At 37.9% G+C, this 12,211-nt stretch overlaps 1 protein-coding gene across 2 annotated transcripts in view; it reads right to left on the bottom strand.

Annotated features, from left to right (window-relative positions):
* Slc30a9 (solute carrier family 30 member 9) overlaps positions 1–12,211 on the bottom strand; it is a 49,812-nt gene that overhangs the window by 13,329 nt on the left and 24,272 nt on the right. For both annotated transcript variants that reach the window (XM_052198008.1, XM_052198009.1), the window contains exons 7-10: positions 12,017–12,075; positions 8,811–8,878; positions 7,450–7,552; positions 2,012–2,067 (exon numbers count right to left, since the gene is read on the bottom strand). In XM_052198008.1, coding sequence (XP_052053968.1) covers positions 2,012–2,067; positions 7,450–7,552; positions 8,811–8,878; positions 12,017–12,075 — 286 coding nt within the window. The remainder of the gene's footprint in view (positions 1–2,011; positions 2,068–7,449; positions 7,553–8,810; positions 8,879–12,016; positions 12,076–12,211) is intronic.

A 12,211-nucleotide genomic window follows, 5' to 3' on the forward strand; every position in this document is an offset into this window, starting at 1 on the left:
ATAATTTTATTATTACTTAATCCTGAACAGTTTTACATGAAACTTACTGCTGGCTCTGAAGAGTTTAGCACAAAAGGAAACCAATAAATTCTGTATGTTTTTCTGCATATTTTCATGGATAATTCTGAAAACATCAATTATTCTTCTAATTATCTTTGGTCAAAATGAACCATTACTATGTATTAAGTTCCAAAACAGCACTCTCAGGATACTTGAAAATTATGACATACTGTGAGAAGTAGAAATGTTTCCTGAGAAATGTACTCAAACCCAAGCATGACTGTATTCTCTGGTAGATACACATTAATTCTTCTTTTTTTTTTTTTAAGATTTACTTATTTATTATATGCAAGTACACCGTAGCTGTCTTCAGACACTCTAGAAGAAGGTGTCAGATCTCATTATGGATGGTTGTAAGCCACCATGTGGTTGCTGGGATTTGAACTAAGGACCTTCAGAAGAGCAGTCAGTGTTCTTAACTACTGAGCCATCTCTCTAGCCCCACACATTAATTCTTAATTTGGGATTATTACTGAAATTCTCTTTATGCAAAGATATAGCCTAGTTATAGAGAATTCCAGTTTATTGATGCAACAATGTTTTACAAATTTGACTTAGAAAAAATTTGTTTTTAAAGTTTTCTCCAAGCCAGGCGGTGGTGACACATGTCTTTAATCCCAGCACTTGGGAGGCAGAGGCAGGCGGATTTCTGAGTTTGAGGCCAGCCTGGTCTACAGAGTGAGTTCCAGGACAGCCAGGGCTACATAGAGAAACCCTGTCTCAAAAAAAAAAAAGTTTTCTTCAAAGAAACACCAACTATATGCCAATTTGAATTAATAAATAAATTAAGTTGTATAGCTTTTATTTTATGAATTTTCAGGGCACTATGGATTCTGTTGTCTTTTTTTCTTCCAGGTTTATTATTGTTGTTGGGGAGTGGGCAATGAAACCAGGTTTCTCTGTGTAGCCCTAACTGTCCTGAAACACACTCTGTAGACAAGGCAGGCCGTGGACCCACAAAGATCTGCTTATCTCTACCTCCTAAATGCTGGGATTAAAGGCATGTGCCATCATGCCTGGCTTGCACTGTAGGTTCTTACTGAAACTGTAAGTATTATCTAGATCTGCACTACCTGCTCCATTAAGTGCCATGTGGCTACCACATCTAAATTTCCCTAAACTGTTGTCCAAAGTACTAGGCAGTGCTAAAATGGGCTATTGAAAATACTTAAGAAGCAATCTTTGGAACATAAAATATTAAATTTTTACCCTCTTATTTAAATTTTTGCTATGGAAAATCAGTAAGGAAGATATTTTTTTCAAGAGATGGCAAAATATAGATGTGGAATTCGTTAATATTTACTCTCTATACTAGATAACTTATAATTCTAAAATTATTGTTATTATTATTAAAATAGTAGTACACTGGTTTTAAGTAAGAAAAGGTATTTATAAAGCACTAAAATGGACATCTTCACAGAGATAAAGGTGCATCTTTTGCCTTAACTTGATCAATCTGTATTAATGAAGGTAGTTAAAATAACAATGGATATAGAGCTAGATGCAACAAAAATAAATATCTACATCGGGACACTGACACACTCAAAGCAATGTAGTCTAAAACAAAACAAAACAAAAAAACCCTCACTTTATAAATATCTAATTTTAAAATGTTATCAAAAGATTTCTCAATGATAATAAAAGCACTAAAGAAAGAGTAAGTATGGAATATGTATTTTAAAAAGGTTATCATCAAAAGTTTAGATTATGTAGCCAACTAAGCTTGGGATGAAATATATTCCTTGAAACAAAATAAGTGTTTTGGTATTACCAAATACAGGGAAGAGCTCTAGGCTGCATTATAAAGCATAAAAATAATTTCAATTCTATTTTCAAATTATGCCTTGAATTTACTTTGACCTTTGCACTTTACATGCTACAAAGGAAATGACCAAATACTGAACATAATTTCAAATCTGTGAAATCCCTTGGTTTTATTTCAGTGACTTACGGGTGAGAAGGATCTGGTGTCTGAATAGATTTGCTGATGCCCAGTGCTAGCAAGCCCTATGGAGAAGAGCGAACAGTCAGTACTGTGACTAAGATGGAGAATACAGTGAGTACGCCACTTTGGAAGACAGAGAGAACAACAACAAAGGAATCATAAATGCACATAAATGGCCAAGAAATCCTAGTTTCAGGACTTAGAAAAATAAAGATAAATCCAAGAGGACTCAAAACTACATTGTTCATAAGGATAAAAAACTTGAAAAGTAGCTGGGCATGGGGGCACACACTTAAAGAGGTGTAAGGCAGGAGAATCAAGTCTGAGTGGATCCTGGGCTGCATAAAGAGCCCGTCTCAGAGAAATGAAACCATACCAAAATAAGCCAAGACAGTAACTACAGCAATCTAAAATTCCATCAGTAAGGAAATGCAGCACAAATGATCAACCACACAAATGGCTCCTACAGCATTAATTAAAATAGCAAGCCCAAAGTTCAGTGTTCTGTACTGACACAGGAAAAGCTCTAGATGACCCACTCAGTGAGGGTCTTGAATGCAGACTAGTCTAGACTACTACATTTCAGGGCTCTGTCACAAACAAAGCAAGGCACAACTCTGCTGGCATTATGATTGGGACGCACTCAGCCTGTAGATCACTGTCTTACCCACATCGACTTCTTTCCCACTCTACTTCCCTCTCCTTAGTGGGACTGGGATGAAACCCCCAGCCTGCAGAGTCTACGTAAGCACTTGCCACTGATCAGTGTCCCAGCCCTTCTTTAGATTTTTCTAAAATGCTCGGGAATACTTTACAGTTATCAATGGAAGAGTTTTGTGGTCCTTTTGCTAGATTTATTAATGTTTTGTGATGCTATCATTACTATAATACACACACACACACACACACACACACACACACATACATATACGTATATATATATGGAAAAATTTAAATGCCATCCTGTATTTGCTGGCAGTGGAAATGCACTGATTTGTATCTATTCGTTTTGACTATTAAGCCAACTTTACAGTCTCAGAACAATATTTACTTGACTATACTATGATTTTTATATATTACTTGATCTCACTTGGTTATAGTTTGAAGAATTTCTATGTATGTCCCTGAAGGATCCTGATTGGTACGCGTTTTCTCAAATAATGACATTGTAAGTTTTCATATCATCCCCATGCTGTCTCCATAGAGTTGAAAACCCATTGCTTTCTCTTACCTCTCAAAGTCTGTGCAATGTGGGTATTATTTTCTTAAAAGCTAGCTAAGTTTTCTTGGTACTGTCTCCATAGGTAACTAAGGATTCCATTATCTTCTTCAATCTTATCTTTGGTTCTAATATAGGTGATTTCCATTATTATAATTAAAGACTGACTTTTTTCTAGGATTTAGTCTTCTATCAATGTTATCAAGTGAGATTTTGTGTCATAGTTTTTTTTTTTAGTTCTAAAAGCCCCAATATGTTCATTTTTATCATCTGATAATTGAGTTTATTTTATGAAATATTTTCCTTCTAGCTGAGTCCAATTTTCTTGCTCCTTGCACTGTCTAGTAGTAGTCTGCTCCTAATGGGAAAAATTAGCTGAACTCTGTATAAGTCACACTAAGTGTTTGGGGTTGGAGCGGGGGGATTATCTTCTCTAAAGAGCATGGTGCTTTGGTGTCACAAACAAATTATTTATAAAGTTGTCCATTCACATTTCTGGGAAGACTGTTAAGAAGGGCTCTCGAATAGCCTTTGTACTAGAGATAATTTAGCTCTACTGCGAGGAATGAGACTTGGGCTGACCTGGGGACCTCATTTGGTTAGTGTATGTTTGGTAGCCATGTGTAAGCACTAGGAATTACTTGGCTTGTTGCTCTTCCGGTATTTCTGAGCACAGTTTGTGCATGGGTAATTTAACACTCAGCAGACTCAGGAAGATCCTTATTAGAGTATGGACTTTTCTTTTTTACTACTTAGCTTTTCCCTCTGAGGAACTCTGCCTTCTAGTTTCCAACCACTTCAGATTCCTTGTACTTTGATATTTCTCCTCCTGGCCCACTACTCCAAACGTATTTCTAAGCAAAAAGCCACAGAGAAAGTATAAGAGAAATAAAATCTCATCTCAGAGGTATGGTCTTGTGCTTCTACTATTTAATGTGTGAAAGCAGTTATATTTTTTGTCTAGGTTTTTATTGTTGATGCATCAAAAGACTAAATTCAATCTCTGTGAGTCCTTCATGGGTAAAGCAGAAGTTCTAGACATATAATATTCTGCAACTTGACTTTCTTACTAGATTTTTCATGGTTATTCCTCCAGTTAAAAGCTATCATAGTCTTTAAAACCCATACATAATATTTGTACTGGCTAGTTTTATGCCAGCTTGACACAAGCTATAGTCACCTGAGAGGATGGAACCTCAATTGACGAAATGCCTCCATAAGTCAGAGCTATAGGCAAGCATATAGAGCATTTTCTTAATTAGTGATGGAGGTAAGGGTTCAGTCCTTTATGGGTCATGCCACCCCTGATCTGGGTTCTATAAACAAGAAGGCTGATTAAGCCAGAAGGAGCAAGCCCACAGACAGTGGGACAGTTCCCCTCCACTGCCTCTACTTCAGTTCCTGCCCTATTTGAGTTCCTGCTCTGACTTCCTTCAGTGATGGACTACCAGGTGTAATTCAAATTAACTCCTTCCTCCCTGACTTGTTTTTCATTATGGCAATAAACAACCCTAAGTAGGACAATATTTTATAGAATAAAAACTTAAGATTTATCTCCAATGTTCTAAAAATTAATACTAAAACTATTAATTTTCTTTCTTTATCCTTATGTCTTTAAGATTTTAAGCTTTTAACCACTGCATTTATACTTCCCTCTCCATTTCCTCTCCTTCCACTTAATATGGTGCTGACTGGAAAAACACTATCTTGGAAGTGGTTATTAAATATTTACTGAAGTGCTTCCCATGCAAGCATGAGCACTGGTGCTAGGATCCCCAGCATCTAAACGCTGGTGGGATAATGACAGCTATCCTATAGTCCTGGCCCTTGGGAGGCAAACAGTGGCACTCTGGAATAAGCTGGCTGGAATATGACTAGCAAAACTGGTCAATTCTGTGCTCAAGAAAGAGGCCTGCCTCTTTCCATATATAAGATGGAAATTGAGGCGAACCCCCGTGTCAACCTCTGGCCACCTCACATAAGTACACTGCGCGCGCGCGCACATACACGCACACACACACGCACACACCTCATGGACCAGACACACAAAAAAGAAACCAACCCCGGTAGACTGGTAGCACTGATAGCAGCTCCCTACCTCCCCCCTTTACTTTTACAGAGGTTCTAATCTACTTGACAGTGAGATGCATTCTTAGGGCTAATTTGTAAATAAGACTGCTCTGTTTGTTCTTTATTATTCCTTTGAACTTTATCTGAAATGTTCTTTTTGGCTGGGCAGTGCTGGGAATCAAAGCCAGGGCCTCTCACTTACTAATCAGCAACTTTACCACGGAACTAAAGTAGCAGGCTTAAATATCCATTCCTCTATCTGTACTTTTCACTAATAATTCTCTCAAATTTCTTCCAACATATGTCTAATATATGTAATACAGAAAGGATAACATATACTTTAAAATATGACACAAACATATAAGTAAATTTTCTAAAGTGTTCTTTACAAAAGATTAGGTTTTAAGAATTTACAATTTGGGCCAAAGAGAATTTAAAGGCTATTTTAATTTTGTTTTTAAATCTTCATTTGCAAAATCAAGGGAAAGAATTCAAAGTATGAGTCTAATATGAAAGTATGTTAACCAATCAATATCACTCTATCTTTATTCAAAAAATTTTTCCTTGCTCTCACAGTGATTAAGAACTTATCTTTAGCTGGGCATCATGGCACACGCCTTTAATCCTAGTACTCTGGAGGTAGGTAGTGGTAGGCAGATCTCTGGGGTTTGAAGCCAGGCTGGTCTATAGAGTAAGTTCCCTGACAGCTATCACTGTACTCAGAAACTCCTTTTAAGACTGTCTCCTGGGTTTAGAGAGGTGGCTCAGAGGTGAAACATTCTTCTAAAGGAGCTGGGTTCAGTTCCAAGTGTCCATATGGCAGCTCATCACAACTGTCTGTAACTCCAGTTCCAGGGGATCTGACAGCCTCATTCAGACAATACCAATAAATAAAAAAATAAAATAAAATAAAAAAAGGAGGAGGAGAAGGAGGAAGAGGAGGAGGAGGAGGAACAGGAGGAGGAGGAACAGGAGGAGGAGGAGGAGGAGGAGAAGGAGGAGGAGGAGGAGAAGGAGGAGGAGGAGGAGAAGAAATCTCTTCTACAAGGGCTGGAGAGTTAGCTCAATAGTTAAAGCCACTTGTTCTTGCAAAGGACTCAGGTTCAATTCCCAGCACCCACATGGAGGAGTGCCACCTCCTCAGGCACTAGGCAAACTTGTATATAGAGACAAAATACAAATACATACAAAATAACAATAAATAAAAAAAAATTCTCTTCTATAAAAGACTGTGACCAAACACAGAGTAAATTAGAAACTTAAATTCCTTCCCTCCCTCCCCCACTTCTTTCCTTTCTTTCTTTCTGGACAGAGTCTTCCTATGTAGCTCCAGCTGTCCAGGAACACACTTTGTAAACCAGGCTGTCCTTGAACTCAGAGATCCACCTGCCTCTGCCTTCTTAAGGTGTAGGCTACCAAGCCCAGTGAAACTTAAGTTTTCAATGCTTTAGTTTCTATTATAAAATAGATACAGTATTTTTCAAATAACTGCAAATATCGCTCATATTTTAAATTATGTCTCAGACAATATAAACAATATATACATTATTGGTAAACCCTCTTGTTAGAGTAACAGGGGTAGGAATGGGGCCAGAGAGATGGTTCAGCAATTAAGAGCACTGGCTACCCTTCCAGAGGACCTGGGTTTGAGGCTCCGTAATTCCAGTCCTCTTGTGATACGGTGCACAGACATACATACAGACATAACATCCATACACATAAAATAAATAAACCTTAAAAATAAGAAAAAAATGATAAGGGCAAAGTCTGCACAGTATAGACAGTGTTCCTCCTCTCCTCTGTGTGTTTGAGTTTTGAGACAGGGTCTCTCTGTGTAGCTCCGGCTGTCCTGGAACTCACTAAATAATATAGACCAATCTGGCTTCAAAACCCCAGGGATCTACCTGCCTCTCCCTCCTGAGTGCTGGTGTGTGTAGCATGCCCATCTCTTCCTCGTATTTTTGATCCATAGTTAATTGAGAGGATACGGAAGCACAGATACAGAACCCATGTATACAAAGCCATTGCTCTTAAATGCTCAAATCAAAAAAGCTGCATTTTCCTCAAAGCCAACTGCAGAATAGTTTTTAACAGATAACTTCTGACTAAAGACCTTAAGAAATAACTTAAATTGAATGAAGTATTTTCCCCTTACCTGGTTACAAGTGTCAGATAATGAGTGTATAGCTTCTGAGAACATACTTGCTGAACCCGTATAAATCCAGGCAAGAAATTTAAAGAAGCAGTTTAAGCCATTACTAGGGAGAAAGAAAACAACTTAGCAGATGCTTGAATTAATACTTTCCACCAAAAGTTAACTGATTTTTATACTAGATTTTATTAAAAGCAAATAAAAAGGACTTTCTACAGTTCAGGTATAAATATAAAAAGTAGGGATTATAATACCATTAAGTACACAAGTAAGAGGCAATGCTATATGTTGAAGACTTTTATTTCCTAATACAATATTTCTTATCCACCAGGTAATCTTAAACTACTGCTATGGATTTAATTGTCATCTGTAGACTAATAATTCACAATTCTCAATCTCTACCCTAGATCTCCCCCCTGAGCTTGAGACCAATATACATTAACAATAATACTTATTGAGTACATATTATATCCTAGGTACTATGCTAATTAGTTTATTTATTACATACATTCCTCACAAGGAAGACTATAATTATTATCCCTACTCTGTTGGCAAAAAGAACTAATCCTATTGACCTTCTCCCCAGGGACACCCTTATAGACACCTCAACTAAAACCAGATATTATTTTCCCTCTTCCTGTCCTGCCCTGTTTCTGATGCTGCTGTCGGAGTAACATTTGCTCACTGTCCAAGCAGAAACTTGGACACCATTGTTGACAGCAGTTCTAAGTATTCTAATTCGGTACCATCATCCTTGGTACTCACTGGAAAAGCTTTCCTCTAGTCTAATGCTCTCTACTCCTACAAGGATCATGTATTATACACTTCTAAATCCTATCATAATTTCATAAAATTTTATCATAAAAATATGCATTTTAGGAAATAAAAAACTACTGAATTTTAAAATTAATGCTTTTATACATCCTAAAATTTATAGTAAAATGCAAAAAGATAAACAAAATAGGAATCAAAAAGTAAAGTCAGTTATAAGAACATTAAGTTTCCTCCAAATTTAAGTGGGAGAAAAACATAAGCACAGCTATTCTCTTCAGTAGTTGTGACCTGAATTACGATGGTCAGTGTAACTTAAAACATGAGTCTGATAAACTCCAGTTAGTATTTTCAGGAAGAAACTTACATCCACTTCAAAAATACACAAAACCCAAATCAAATGTCCATATGGGCCTGTACCCTTCTCATATCACTTCACTGGGCTGTGACATAGGCTCAATTTTCTTCTAAAATAATAAAGGCTACAGTCAACTATATGCAGCTAATCACCAAGTAACACATTTGTATATTCAAGGACACACATATTAAAAGGTATATAATCTATTTTAAAAGCCTTGTCTTACAAAACTCACATGCAAATAGCAACCATCACCACTTTTCCTGGTCCCTTAAGGAACACTGAGACCGCTCTGGAGCGTGGCTGTAAGACAAGAGAACAGAGACAGGCAAAGTCTCTCAGAGGGGCACAGTAGGCAGTGGCTCTGACACAGCACAATATTTACCTTCTCTCAAAACCTCTAAACAAGGAGGCTTACTATTAAATTCTTTCCATCCAAAATTTCTCTCTAAAGAAGGTGTAGTCTGGGTCTTGGGAGGTGGCACCACTGTTAAAGAGCACACACTATCCCTGCTGAGAACCCTGGTTTGGTTCCCAGCACCCATCTTGGGTGGACCACAACAGCTGTCTATCTCCAGGTCCAGGTGATCTGACATCCTCTTCTGTCCTCGGAGGGCACCTATGTCACATGGGTCACCTGCCCTCTCACTGACACACACCATATGTACAATGAAATAAAATAAATTATAAAGTATGTAGATAACTGAAAACATATTTGGGTACTTTCCCAAAACCTCAAATGCTTATTTAAGTTTGTTTTATATTGTTACAAGAACTGCCACCAAGCCTGATGACCTGAGTTGCCCAGTTAGTAGAAGCAAAGAAAAGATTCCTGCAAAGTGTCCTCTGTCCTCCATAGGAGTGCTGAGGCATATGCACACACATTCACGATAGATAGATAAATAGATGGATGGATGGATGGATGGACGGACGGATGGAAGGATAGACAGATATGCAAATATAAGTTTTTAAGCATCACAACAGATGCCAGAGAGGACCCCCAGGGAACAATGCATAAACTACTCAAAGCACCCTGGGTTCATTTCAAAGCAAGACTGACTGTAGAACTAAACTTACTCAGTGGAGATAAAAGTACTTTCAAGGATCTAAAGGACCACCCTGACTTCACGAAGTAAGGATCCCAAGGAAAGGCATAAGAAAGTAGAACAGATCAGGGGAAATGGATTAAAGGGACTTTGCAAACTTAGATTGTGAGAGGTGAGCCACTGCTCTGAGGAGAGGATGCTTCTGGTAAACCAAGGACACTGAGAATCCTGTTAGACAAACAGAGTGTAACAGGAAAAGAGTGTATCCAAAGCACAGAACATAAAGAAGGCATGTAATTTCAGCAAGCAGGACTGTCCTTATGAACAGATAGAAGAGGCAACTGTCACCAGCCTAAGTTATTCCACACGGTAAGAACGTGACAGTTTACCTTGCAATACAGCAGAAATTCTAGCTCCCAAGACATGAAAAGACTGCAACCTTCATTCAGAAAGTGCTCAGGAAGAAACCAGAGTCAACATGGATGGAGAGAGGGGCAGCTCAGTTAAGATCCAACTATAGTGGTCAGCTGTGTCCAGTTCTGAACTGTGTGAGAGGAACTCAAGTATCAAATGCAACCTAGACAAAAGACAATTTGCATAGGTAACTTTTGCTCCAGATATGCAGTAGCATGGTTTTGAGCAAAGGTCTCACTCTGTAGCTCTTGCTAGCTCTACTTTGTGGTAATCTTTGTACTTCAGACTTCTAAGTACTGGTATGCCAAACATTAACTATGACACCCAGTAGCTGGGCAGTGGTGGTGCACGCCTATAATCCCAGCACTCTGAGAGGTGGAGGCGGAGGCGGAGGCAGAGGCAGAGGCAGACGGATTTCTGAGTTCAAGGCCAGCCTGGTCTACAGAGTGAGTTCTAGGACAGCCAGGGCTACACAGAGAAATCCTGTCTTGATAAAACCAAAATCCCCAAAAAACAAAACAAACAAACAAACAAACAAAAAACAAAAAACAAAACTATGACACCCAGCTATAGCATTAACTTCTTTCTTCTATAAACTTACTATGTAGCCCTGACTGGTCTACAAGTCACTATGCAGTCCAAGCTCCATAGAGATCCTACTGATTCTGCCTCCTTAACCCACCTCAACACACCCACCATTAACTTCTTGATGGAAGACCCCTCCCAGCAAAGAAGAAATGGAAAGTCTATTCTGTATTTAGATGACTTTGAAATCCTGGGTGTGGTTTGTATCTTTGGTTAAGAGCCATTTCACTGGGATGAAAACACAATTGAACTGAACTTAAGAGACAAGAGTAAGTGAAATAAAGAAATTTTCTATACTTCTAATATTAATTTTTTTCTTGTAGAAAAAATAGTATTTAGGAGTGTATGTAGATAAAAGTCTGTATATCTGATAATGAAAAAATGAGATCCTTTCATCAAATTACAAATGGTCTTTGACTTACAGGACTAGGTCTCTAAACCACTGCAAATGTAGAATACTGTAGACTGAAACTGCACCTAATCCACCTAACCTAACGAGAACATATCCAGCCGGCCTCAAATGTATTCAAAATCATTGGATCTGCCAAGCACTAAGTATATTCATCTAGCACAAAGCCTATTTTAGTGAAATACTGATTATAACTTATTTAATACTACATGGAAATTAAAAACAGAATGGCCATATGCTTACGATTCCACACTATCAGGCTGATAAATTACAAAGTGAGCCACTTTACATCAGGAACCACTTGTACACCTTTTTTGTTTTTGTCAATGACGTGTGAAGCAGGGTCAGTACTGAGAGGCAAAAGGTAAGGCTGTAGGGAATTTGGGACTGGGGGAAAGGCATACACTAAGCTATTTTACAGTGAAGGATGTACCAATGAAGTCACGCAGTGTCCACTGATTGTACACAGGCATATAATAAGGAACAATCAGACTGCCTAGATAATTTTCTTTATCAAGGGATGCTTTTCTGAGCAGAGGCAAAGAGCTGGCAGTCTGAATGCTGAATCAGAATTAGGAATAGAGGGAGTGAAGACAAAGGCTATTAAATACTTTTATATATATATCTGTAGGTGTGTGTGTGCGTGTGTGCGTGTGTGCGTGCGTGCGTGCGTGTGTGTGTGTGTGTGTGTGTGTGTGTGTGTGTGTGTGTGTGTATGAAAGATAAAAGATATGAAAGAAACAGAAAATCCTGCTAAAACCTAAGGAAACAGACTCCTTTATCTATTTATGCTTAAGAATCTTAGGAAACTCATGTCACAACTTTAATTTCAAGAAAATTAAATGAATAGATGGTAGTTCAGATAATTATAATGTGCTCAAGAAAAAAATTTAAATTATGATCAAAGACTTCCTAGAGTTTCTTGGATTATGATCATGGACACCAGGTTTGTCAAATACGTACATATTATTAAAAAGATATTCTTACCTTTGTGTTTCCCAAGAAATCACCATATTCTCTTAATTTTCTTTGGTTTCTAAACAGCCCTAGAGGAATTAAAAGATTAGTCATATACATTCTTACTGATAATTTTATATTATCAGTCTCTTTAAGACTCTAGTACATGGTTGAGGGTGAAGCTCAGTAAGTAGAATAATTGATTATCACTTCTCAGAACCTGTA

This window comes from Apodemus sylvaticus, chromosome 11 (assembly GCF_947179515.1).
Source record: "Apodemus sylvaticus chromosome 11, mApoSyl1.1, whole genome shotgun sequence".
Classification (NCBI taxonomy): domain Eukaryota; kingdom Metazoa; phylum Chordata; class Mammalia; order Rodentia; family Muridae; genus Apodemus; species Apodemus sylvaticus.